Here is a 12862-nt window from a genome sequence, read left to right as displayed (position 1 = left end):
TGCTATAAACTTTTAATATATTAAAATATCCCATTAAATTCATTAATCTATATCCCATGCATTGACATATCTTGGGACAATTAAATATTATTTATATCCCTCTACCCCATTTTCTCCTGTGTATATTTTAAAAACACGTATAAGAATATATGCTTCAATCTAAATCTTTGTTTTTGTTAGCACTAGATGTTTTGCTATCTCTCCTGTTAGATTTTAAACTCATTAGGATTTTACTATACTCTCTAAATTTCCATATAGTGTTATGTCCACAGAAAGGGGTAATGATAAGGATAACTTATTACCCCACAGTCACCTACACAGCTAGATAGTATTCCTGATATGAAATGAACAATCTTTTAAAATATAAAATACGTTCTTAGAACTTTTAAGATTACTTTTTATCATCATTGATAAAATATTTGCCACAATATTTACCTGAAACCATTAATGATCTCCTGCTTCTGGCTTGAGATAAGGTGTACAGTCAGCTATTTTTTTAATATTAGCAGTGTTCAATGTTTCTGAACACATAGGACAGGTGCTTTCTGTATGCAGCATTCTGTTTTAAAAAAAAACATTTAGAGACAAATTGTATGTTAATATTTGGTTTTGCTAGAAAAGTATACAGCATTAACTATAATTTACCACTGAGTGCCATTCCCAAGAGAATCTCCCCTATCTAGCATTAGAACTTTTACCCCTCATTTCTAATTTGGTGTAGAGCTCACTTCATATACCCCTGGTATTCATTAGAACCATTCTTCCTAATTGGGAAAAGAAAAAGGGTTGTATTTCCTATTGCCTATCGCTCTCCTTATTTCACTCCATAGTTTTAATTCTGAAAAATACCTTAAGAAAAGCTGCTCTTGGGGTCATCCTAACTTCCTAATTCTCTCCATGCTTAGCCTACGTTGGTAGGTAAGAATGTCTAGCCCTTGATGTAAAACAACCCCTAGGATATCACTCAAACTGCCAATATTTTATGTACAGCTGGAAATTTTTCTCCTGAAAGTAAGACATGAATCATGTTGCATCATTTGATGGTTTCATTAAAAAATTTTCCCTTACTTTTTCATTCTTAAAAAAATTTAAAAATATTAGGAAGTTAAATTTTTTACTTTTTAAAAAAATAACTTTGTCTTATCACCTATTAGCCCTGCTGTCTCTTTATGTTGGCAAACTCCACCAGCAAGGGTTTGAGGGATGATTTGCTACCAGATATCCCTCAGTCTGAAAATAATAAAAGGAACTGTTCATAACTTTCAGAATAAGGATAACTACTAATGAAGAGGATGCATTACAACAATTTTCACTTCTTGTTCAGAAGCATTACAGCTAGGGGTGCAGTGGATAAGAGTGCCGGGCCTGGAATTAAAAAAGACTCACCTCAGACACTTAACTAGGTCTGTGACCCTGGGCAAGTCACTTAACCTTGTTTGCCTCAGTTTCCTCATCTGTAAAATCAGAAATGGCAAACCATTCCAGTATCTTTGCCAAGAAAACCCAAAATGGGGTCACAAAAAGTTGGAACCAACTGAGAAAGGATTGAGTGAGAACAACAAGAGGCAGAGAATCCATTTCAGGATGTGGATTCCCTCCCCCTTTGTAGGACACTATCACTTAGGCATCCTTTCCATCCCCTTCAAAGGAGGAAAGCAACAGTCTTGGCTTGCCTGGTGCTACTTCATCTCTGGGGATAATTCTCTGACATACAACACAGTCCAGTTGACAGATCCCTCAGAGATGACTGGGCCCATGTGGATCCTTGGGCTGTAGCTCTTCCTGTTCCTAGGCATACCCATGAAAAGCCTGTCCCTGAGGTAGCATCATTGCCTCCGCTGCTGCTGCCCCTACTGTCACTGACCCAGAACTAAGAGGACTGGAACTTGTTCAAATTTGCTTCTCCAAGGCAGATTTTGTTAAAAGGAATTTTATTCTCGGAGGAGTTGTTCATACATAAGACAGTTTTCTCTTTTTTAAATTAAAGGCAAGTCATCACCAAATATTAGTTTGATTCAATTCAATAAACATATGTTTATTATTAAACTGTGTAAGGCACATAATCATTATTGATGATACAAAGTTAATAATATAAAGAGTCACTGGGCCATCTTCATTGAAAAGAATAATCAAGAGTGGAGTCAGCAACTGTTTAAGTCATTAAAGGTACATAATCTACTACTTCTTGCCTAAGATGTACAGTCAGCTTCCTCTCACTCCTTTCCCTCACTCTCTCCCCACTATGTCCATATCGGTGATTTTAACAGTGAGATTTCCCACAATGTGGGAACTCCCTTCAACACCAATACATTTATGGCATTCCTTCACAAAGTGTTCTTGTGATGCCTCATCATGTTACAGAGATAAACCTAAGTTCTCAAAGGCTATGCTAACAAAAGTCAGTCAACAGTCAATAAACATTTATCAAGCATTACTTGCCAGGTACTATGCTAAGCCTCTGGGATATAAAGGTAAAAACATAAACCCTGCCCTCAAGTTTTGGCAGGTTCTGCCATGCTGGAAAGGCCGCAAGCATATGATTAATTCTTTGGCTATGACAATCTACAAAACAAATGAAAATAAAATGCAAAACAGTCCCTAGTACTCTGCAAAATCTTTCACTTATACCATAATGGTGAGAGTGCACATAATGGAGAGAGCACAAGGGAACAGAAGGTACCAAGAATCAGTTTTTTTAGCATGCCTCCAATCTTTAACTTAGCTGTTGATGTGCTTGACCAGTGCCCAGCAAGTAGATATATTTCTGTTGGAAGTGAATCATATCAATATTAACATTTTCACTATAAATGAAGTAAGTAGATAAAAGGAAAGTTCCTCTCAATGAAAGGATGGCTCATAGCTTTCTCCTTGGAAAGAAAAATAAAGGAGTTGGTAGAGTTGGTGTAAATATGTATCAAGGCAACAAGATACATTATTTCATAGGATCGTGGTCAGCTGTTACAGTGCTCACAATAAGATTGGGAAGAGGCCATCATGAAGGTAACTGCAGCCTACGCATCAATAGCTGTGGCAGAGGAGGAAGAGGAAGAACCTCTTATGACTCTCCAAATTAAATCAAAATATACTTCAAATACTTTAATATTCAGTGAGTAAGGAATGAGAGACCTCTTATCTATATTTCATTAATATTTTCCTTTGAGAAAAGAGTTTGGAGCCAGTGTACTTAATAAGCATCAGATGACATCACCAAAAAAAGATCACATTTTTTAACAAACAGAAAACAGTTTAATTAGCCTCTGATTACTAACACCAAGCAAGGCATAAAATGGGGAGATGTCTACTCCACAAAGATCTTTGCCATTATCATGGGAAAAGTTCAACTTGGAGTCCAAGTTGAAGAACTCCCTATATCTAGTGAAGTTCTTCGCATACTTCTTGTTTATGGATGATATTATATTGACTACATCAATCACTGGAAGAATACAGTCACCTAAATGAGACCCATCATCACTGAAAAGGGTTCACTCTAACTGTCCTCAAAGGAAAAACCACATAAAGGAAGACGGTTCATTGAACAAACCATAGCTCTTGCCCACTAAATACATATATCTTGAACAGAAACTTCAATGAGGAAACTGGACCATAACTGAATAGGAAGAGGAATGTATAACTCTAAGAAACTATACAATATTCTTTAATGATCCCTAAGCTTCATCCTGAAATGAGAGACTATATTTTTAGTAACAGCACTTTTTCAGTGATGCTGAATGGCTGCAAGCCATTAATATATATATGTATGTGTGTGTGTGTATACACACACACATGCACGCACACACACATATATATATACATACATACATACACACATATAGTATATGGTATAGTGTATATGTATGTGCATATATATATTTATATGTGTATAGAGATATATATATGTATAGATATAGATATAGATATACTATAGTCTCTGAAGAATGAAAGTTGTTGATTACCCAAAGGGCAATGGGGAGAACCATGGTAGGCCCAAGTCAGCTACAGTTTATTATTTATATGTGCCATCCATGTATAAAGTAGTATTATAGTATAAAGAATAGTATAAAGAGTTAGACACCTAGAAAAGTAGCTGAGCCAGTCATGTGTCAAGAGCAAGGGACACAAGATGCACATGCAGAGCCCTCGTAACAAAGTGGAATCCATACAAGGTCCAGAGCGCCAAAGGAAGGCTCCCAGAACAGTGTCTAGACCACCTCCCTCTTCCAGCAAAAATTGTCCCACCCCCCTCCACCCCCCCCACCCTGTCAGGTTCAAGAATCACAGTATGAGAAGGCAACAATCTGCACCATTGGAGGGAGTCTCCATATCACTGAGATCAGTTTCATTATATATTTGCACTTAAATCTGTTTTAGAAAGAACTATCTTTTTGTCATGTTTCCCCATTAGATTTTTAAGTAAACAGCAGGTGTTTTTTTCATGCTTACTAAATTTATATAGTGCCTACTTAGCAACATGTCCCATATACATGTAAAACAATACTTACTGTTTTTATACACATGGGACAATGAGTTTGGTCAACTGTAACATTACTAATTGCCAAAAAATTCCATTTCATTAATTTCTAGTTTCTATGGTAATCCATCCTCTTAGAAATTCTGATGACAAATATTACCAAAATTATTTCCTTACCAATCACCTGGCTTTTATGCTTCTTGCAGTAAGTGGAGAAAATATACATTAGTTGCCTTAGCAACCCATTTCCTTGAGGCTGATGCGTTCAGCAGAAAAGAACATATACCTGTTGCTATAGTAACTTGATCTGTTTCAAAAAAGATTTTCTCTTTGCTATTAAATGCATCTCTTCCTCGATGTTGGTATGTCAAAAGGAAAAATATGCATTTTAGGGCAAGAACTGTGCCCTTTGTATCCTACACCAAGTCTAGCATAGGATCTTATACTTAATAGTATTTGCTGTTGCTATTCAGTTGTATCCAGCTCTTCATGACCCTATGGACCACACCGTCCGTGGGGTTTTCTTGGCAAGGATATGGTTTGCCATTTCCCTGTTCAGTAGTAAGGCAAATAGAGGTTGAGTGACTTGCCCAGGGTTACATAGCTAGTAAGTGTCTGAAGACAGATTTGAACTCAGGTCTTCCTGACTGAAGGCCCAGCATTTTATCCACTGGGCCACCTAGTTGCTTCCACACAGTGGTATACAATAGTGCAATTCTTCATTATCGGCTGACTGAGTAATCATAAATCTCCAGTGTATCCATACTGAAGTATAAGACCTTGTGTTTGTACATTAAAGATAAGTTTTCAAAGCACTTTTCATATTTTTAATGCTCCATAAAAATTTCAAGATAAAAAGTCCCTTAAGAAAAGCAATGGAGAAATTTCTTTCCTATACCTACTTTTAGGATATTACTGACACACCTTAAGAAGAGCCGATAAAAATTTTAATTTTGTGTAAAACAAAATTTCTTTGGATAAAAAAAGCTCAAAAAGTATAGTAATAAGTACAAATTGCAAGGTGTAAGACTAATTAAGATGTCAAATCATAAATCATCCTGGAAAATTGCACAAAAGCAGTTAGATAAGAGAAACAAAAAGATAGCTTGAAATGAGAAAGTGTGATATTTGGGAGGTTTTAAAGTGTTAGAATTAAAACAACTCAAACTTACATTCTCATCTCTGAATATAAAGCAGGAAAGTCACAGTAAGGGCAAACGGTCCAATCATCCTTTATCATATGTCTACCCTTTAAATAAAAGTTTTACAGAAAAATTATTTGAATAATGATTGAATAATTTATTTCATACTACATTTTATATAGTCTGCCAATTCACAAAATCTCTTACCATGACCTATGGTCAGATAATATTAAGTTTCCTCAAGTTTCATTACTTTACATCTCTCAATTTTTAAAAAATATTGTAATTGTAAAATATTGTAATGGTGTAATTCCTCATTTTAAAATTAAACATCAGACTTGTCTAACAGCTAATAAGTAATACAGCATCTCAGGGATTAAAATGCTTTAAAATAGTCATGTTTTTTGTACTAAGTAAATTATCTGTTGTATTTGCTTAACTATTTGACATATATCTAATTGATAAATTAAAATATAGATTTACAAAGATAGATAAAACCAATTAATAATTGATTTCTTTTTTTACAAAAAGATTACCCAGATGATTCATTTACAGAGTGAGACTGTATTTTAGAAATGAAGTTAGAGATGAAATTAATCTTAGAGGTCTAACTTCCTCCCCAGTGATGCAATGATCTCTGATTGAAAACCTCCAATAATGATGGGTAGTTCACTGTTCATATGAGAAGCCATTCCACTACTGATCAGCTCTAATTTTAAGGACGTCTTTATACTAAGTTGAAAATCTGCTCCCCTGAAAATTCTCCTATGGTTCTTGTCATGCCCTATGGAGTGACAGGGCAATAAATCTAAACTCTACTTCCTAAACAGGTCACTCCATAGGGCATGCCTTTTTGTTCTCACTCTTTCCTGCCTGACTGCATTCTGGTGAGATAAGAAAGGGAAGAGGCCTCAGGTCCTCTCCATCCAAGGCTCACATATGGCCTATGAATATGTGCTTCAGTTCTTTGCCTCAATGTTTGTTCTTTTCTGTTTTAGATGAAGGAAATTGGCGATGGCTATGATTTTGTGAGCTTTGTTTCAAAAGGTCAAGAGAATAAGTCACCAGGAGGTCAAAAAGCAGAGTCCAAGCTAGGCTTTTGAGCCATTCAGACTAGCATAAAGGTCCTGGGTAGGGCAACTATTGTGGCACAGTGGACAAAGCACTGGCCCTGGAGTCAGGAGGACCTGAATTCAAATCCAGCCTCAGATACTTACTAGCTGTGTGACCCTGAGCAAGTCACTTAACCCTATTTGCCTCTGAAAGAAAAAAAGAGCATAAGACTTGGCACCATGAGATCTGAGTGCTCCTACTGCTGTCTCTTTCACTTGAATAAACGTAGGAATTTCACAATCTTCTTTTTTTGGTTCTGTTTCTTCTTTCTCATGATTCATTCCATTGGACATAGCACTTTACAACTTGACTATGGTGCAAATTAGTTCAATGTGAAGTTATATGTAGAAGATATATCGGATTCCATGCTATCTTGGGGAGGGAGTGGAGAGCGGGGAAGAAAATCTGGAACTCAAAATTATATAGAACTGAGTGTTGTAAACTAAAACTAAAAAATCTCAAAAAAAAAAAAAAGGCCCTGGGGAGTAAAGAGCAATTTTCAGTACCCATCCCAAAGGTAACTGAAACATGAACTCAACCAGCCAGTGTACCGCATTGGATGTGAACTTTGTGGGACCAATACTGTGGAGGAACTGTTAGGTTTGATCCCATTCTTCGCATAGACTAAGGTGCTATAGAAAAGAATGTGCCTCTGAGGCATTTGGGGGTAAATGTTTGTGCTTCCTTTCTCACTATACCTGCTTGTATCAGTAAGGCAAGTGTCACAATATTGATGGTGACCATGAATATGCCTGTATAGTTCTGTATCACAGAATGAGAGACTCTTCATATAGAAGGCAGAAGTAAAACATTTATTCAGACACCGGAGGATCAGATCCCAAACTCAATAACTCCAATTCAACATAGTAGGAATTATATCCCCAAACCAGCAAGTCCACTTCATTACAACGGCAAAGAATTTAAAACACACTATCACAGCAGGGAGCCAAGCCATACCATAACCTTTCCTTCTGCTGGGGCTTTCCTGTAAACACTCACTCACAAGTCCTAGCTGCCTGCTTGCCTGCATCCTCTCTTCCTGAAGTTCTGAGAGGGAGCTTAACAGCTACCCTCAGTGTATATATACCCTTTTTAGAGCCAGAGGGCTTCACAATCCTCATGATCTAATTAGGAAGAGGGTGTGGGCCTTCCTACAAACCAGCCTCCCCTAATCAAGCTTCCCTTGACTAGCTCCACCTGAGACCTATTAATGGGATTAATGGGTAGGGAAGATCTTTAATCACATTAATACCACATTGCTAAGTAAATATTTCTCTGTAAAAGCTAAGAAAAAAATACATCTGAACTTATTTTACATATGACTTTTAGTTAGGAATGATAATAATATATTTATTGTATAAAGTGAAATAGATTTATACTATTCAAGGTTTGTGTATGTAAGATTAGAGCTGTTCTGCTTGATGCCATTCATATAAACTAGAAGCAATGGTTGGAAAACACATAAAGGTAGATTTTGACTCAATATAACTATTAACAAGTAGAACTATCCAAAAGTGAAAACTTGTATATTCAGAGTTCTAAGTATGTAATAGCTTTGTAAAGAAAATCATCATATTGTTTATGAGTTTAATTTTATTCCCACTATCCAAAATGCAATAAACAAATGGTAATATTGATTAGGTATCACTACAATAGGCTTTAAAGAGATTATAAATCCATTTTATTGTACTAAAATGCAGAAGCACTAAATGTTTTTTTTTCCAAATTAAGGGTACCACCATGGTGGGGGGTGGGGGAGAACGAGATTAATTTTAATTCTAATGAAATTTAGTGGTAATGGTGGCTGCAGTCAATTTATTATAGGTGCAACTGCCAACTAAGTAGCTACTGCATATCTTTGGGGGCCTGGAGGATAATAGGGCCCCAAGTAACTGACCTAGAAGTGACAATATTAACTACTGAAAGGCTAGTCTGTGGCATGGTAAGCTTTTGGAGTAGCACAGTAATTATGTTGGTTTTTTAAAAACTTTGGCATACATGACAAGATTTTCACTGAATAAATAATACACATTTATATTAAGGAATGTTTAAAAATTCACCTAAAAATGAAACATGATTCTTCCAATCACCCACGATTCTGATATTTTACTTCGAGAAGGGTTTCCAATGATAAGAATAAATTATAATTCATCTTTTCCATATGAAATTTTCTTCTTTATTTCTCTCTACATTCATGTGAACATTTTCATTTTCTTGTTTTGGTTCTTCTAGTCTATCTTCTTCAACCTCTCCTCCCAACTGGCATCAGGGACAATGAGTAAGCTTAAGTGAAGCATGGTTTCACTTCTGTCTTCATATGGACAGCTAGGTGGTGCAGTGGATAGAATGTTAGACTTGGGGTGAGAAAGCCTTCCTCAGAATACTACTTCAGAAACTTAGAAGCTGTGTAACTCTGGGCAGTCTCTTTCTTATCTGAAAAATGGGGATAATAAGAGTACCTAACTCATAAGGCTATGGCAAAGATGGAACGAGTTAACATGTGTAAAGTGCTTTATAAATCTTAAGTGCTATATAAATGCTAGCTCTTATTATTACTACTAATAGTATTTATTGCCATTATTAACTAGTATATGATGCAGATAGCTTCATCTCAGTGTTGCCATTTTCAAATTAAACCACATTGAGATCTAAAACTTCTGTCATTTTCATTTTTCTTAACCATTTGAAAGATGTGATCAAAAGATATCCAGGTTAAATTTCAAGTGTTTTCCTTTGATTTATATAATAATTTTCAAGGATAACACATACGGCCAGACTAGACATATCAGCTGCCACAACTGTACATTTGAGTATATATAGTAACACCCTATTCCACCCTCTTTTATCTATTCTCTCTCTTTTGCATAAGGTATACTCTTCCAATCAATGAACAAACATTTATTAAGCCTCTACTACAGGCCTGTCTGTGCTAAGTTCTGAGGATACAGACAAAAAGCAAAAATAGTCCTTACTCTCAAAGTGCTTACATTTTAATGGGAGAGAAAATATATGAATGAGAACCTATTTGATAAATACCAAGTCACTAGAGGATAACCTTATGGAGAATGATCCTAAGAGCTGAGAAAAGGTTTTACAGAGGAAGGATCATTGTTGTTGTTCCAGCCTTTGTTCTGAAGAGGACAATGACATCAGGAGTGGGGTGTCTTGACTTACGAGTGAATTGGATTTAAGCAAGACAGAGTTGGGTAGTCATCAGCCCCACTCTCTCCTCCAGAGGAAGGAAGAGGAAGAAGGAAGGAAGGGTGAGATGTGTCTACAATGAAGCAAGGGATTCTAAGAGTTGGAGGCTGGAATGGAGCCACAGTCCAGCCGTGTTTTTTACCCCAGCAAATGTGAGTCATATGAAGTCAAATTTGTCTCCTAGAAAATCTCTAGTTCATCTTGCTTGTTACTATGACTTTGTGCATCTGTAGATAGATAGCTGAGGCTATAAATTTTATTGCTGGCTCCGTCCTTGGATTTTGTCTTCTGTGAATTACTGGACACCACTACTGCTATTCTTATGTTACCACTACTTTCTATGACATCTAGATTTTTAGCTACGTCTAGATAGCTTTCTTCTACCTATTACCTTTTCTGCTTAAAGCCCTTTTGATTAGATTGGTAAGATTTCAGGCAGATATACTTTCACTAGACCTTTTGGGTTGTATTCTGTCTCTAGATGATCTTTCTTCTGGTTCTTCCTTGAGATCCACATTTTTAGGTTTTTAGGACTTTAGGAGAGGAAGAGAAGGGAAGAAAAGGGGAAGAGAATAAGCATTTCTATAGTGCTGTTATTTGCCAGGAACTGTGCTAAGAGCTTTTTACAAATATCTCATTTGATTCTCATAACAATACTGAGAGACAGGTACTGTTATTATCCCCATTTAACAGTTGGGGAAACTGAGGCAAAAAGAGGTTAAGTGACTTGCCCAGGGTTGCACAGCTAGTAGCACCTGAGGCCAAATCTGAACTCAAGTTTTCCTGACTCCAGGTTATGTGATGCCACATCACAATTTCTTAGGAGACAAGCATCTTTCTTCCTGGAAGGGTATCATTATCCCCTCATTGGGAAGAGCTTTATATCAATTATTTAGTTCCATGTTCGATGGTTCTTCTTCTTCCCTGTCTTCTATATCTCTTTTTTTTTCACCAAACCTCTTGACACAGGTCAGGATTACTGTCTGCTTCCTCCTTCTTCTTTGTTTTTACTTTAAAACATCAATTCTACTTTTTCAAGACATGTAACTCTTGGTAAACTGAAGAGAGAAGAGGCACTCAAGCACTTTTACCTTTTTCTAGGAGAGAAGCTCACCTGAATTTAAGCTATCACTTTAATTTAAGGAAAATATCAGTTACTTGACCATGGTAGAAAGATAAAAATCAAGTGCTTTATGCAATTCCCTGCAAAATTTTTCTTGCACTTCGTACTTGCTGAACTGAAATTCTCAGGCATCCTTTATTCTTGTTGGTGGCTCTTAGGACCAATTTCTCCATAGTGAATTTGTGCTGCAAAAATCCAGCCTTATTAGAGGCTCAATGTGCAGACACTTTGAGAGAGGATCTGAAACATTTATTTTGCTTTCTTCACCAAGGAAATAAGCTTCCTGCTAAAAATCCATTGCAATGTTTTTCATCTTTATATTCTAAACACCTAATAAGGTGCCCAGCTTTTAGCAGCTGTTTAGTAAGTATTGGTTGGATTGTTGAGTATAATCCATACTTCAGCTAAATGCTCTAAACCTTCAGGAATTGCTAAATGTTTCTCAGTTTAACACCCCATCTACTATAGTGGAGAGAGTGCTGGACTTAGACTCAGTGGATCCCTGTGTGGAATCTCACTTTTGATGCTCACTAATTTCATGATTATGGACATGAACTTGGGCCTCAATTTCCTCATTTGTAAAATGGTAATATTAACACTTCTACTATCTAAGCCACAGGGTGGTTGTAAAGTTGGTGCTTTATATACCTTCATACACAAGATGAGTTATTTATTTTAATTGAGGTTTACTCTGATCTGAATTGAGCTTCACAAATCCATGCCCATTTCTTTCAGAAATATTTAACATTGATCTAGTGGTTTTTTTAAATGACTTAAATTTAACTACTTAAGTCTAGAATAGTGTTGACAGCTTATGTTTTGACTCCTCTTATGAAAAGATAGTGATCGTCTTATAAAATACTAGAAAAGATAAAAAAGGAAAGACCCTAATAGAAAAAAAAGATTTTTAAATTATCAATCCTCTTCCTGTGTAAAATACATTTCTAAGAAGCTTACAGTTGCAATGCAGTATGGGAGATTATTTTTACACCCTGGACAGAGTAGTTCACACTCAGGGAGAAGGAATTCACAAAATGGGCATGGTGTGGTTGTCTCTTCTGTCTCTGATGTATCTGGTCTCCTATTAAAAAAAATTAAAAGGATAGCTTTAAAATTAATTATATACCTCATTTCTCCTAAAATTTGGTATAAGTAATAAGACTATATCCTTTTAAGAATAGTAGCACTTCCTTAAAGAAAACTATAGAAATTACACATAAGTTTAGATAATTACTTCCAGTTCTGATTTTTTGTTGTACAATCTAGGTTGTACAAGTTACAACCTATCTGCTGTGCTTTCCCACTGTATATTATAACTGATCCAAAGGGTCATTGTGAAAAGTATTTAAATAACTGTACAGAAAAAATTATAGGATTTTAAAATTCTTTGCATTAATAGAACTAAAACATGAAATTCTCCTCTCTGATTAAAATTTCCTTCTACTTCTTTTAGTCCATTCAGCCATACAGAACCTGGTCTTTGTTTTCAAAAAGATCTCTATTCTTCTAGCCCCTTCCAAATTCATATAAGTCTTATTAAACTCCTAGTGTCAATTGTCTCCCTACCCAACAGAGATACTATGACTGGCTATCTTAATGCTTTTTATTTTTTTAGCACTTCATAATCCCCAGGTCCTCACAACCTTCTGACATACCTCTTTGGGGTATATTCCTAGTAGTAAAAATCCTTGGATTAAATAATAGGAAATTTAGTACATTTTCTTACATAACTCCAAATTATTTTTCTGAACAAATAACCAGTTTATATCTCGTTCAAGAGTATATTTCTGTGCCTGACTTCCCACAGTCCCATAT

The 12862-nt window shown here is 35.9% G+C and overlaps 1 protein-coding gene across 1 annotated transcript in view; it reads right to left on the bottom strand.

Annotated features, from left to right (window-relative positions):
* Positions 1-444: 444 nt before the first annotated feature.
* LOC118854835 (WD repeat-containing protein 19-like) overlaps positions 445-12862 on the bottom strand; it is a 157633-nt gene continuing 145215 nt past the window's right edge. The window contains 3 exon segments of the mRNA XM_036765055.1: positions 445-559; positions 5641-5717; positions 12005-12128. Of these exon segments, the coding sequence (XP_036620950.1) occupies positions 445-559; positions 5641-5717; positions 12005-12128 (316 nt within the window).

This window comes from Trichosurus vulpecula, chromosome 6, assembly GCF_011100635.1.
Source record: "Trichosurus vulpecula isolate mTriVul1 chromosome 6, mTriVul1.pri, whole genome shotgun sequence".
Lineage (NCBI taxonomy): Eukaryota > Metazoa > Chordata > Mammalia > Diprotodontia > Phalangeridae > Trichosurus > Trichosurus vulpecula.
The sequence above is the reverse complement of the archived record's forward strand: the minus strand, read 5'-3'. Positions and strand labels throughout refer to the sequence as shown.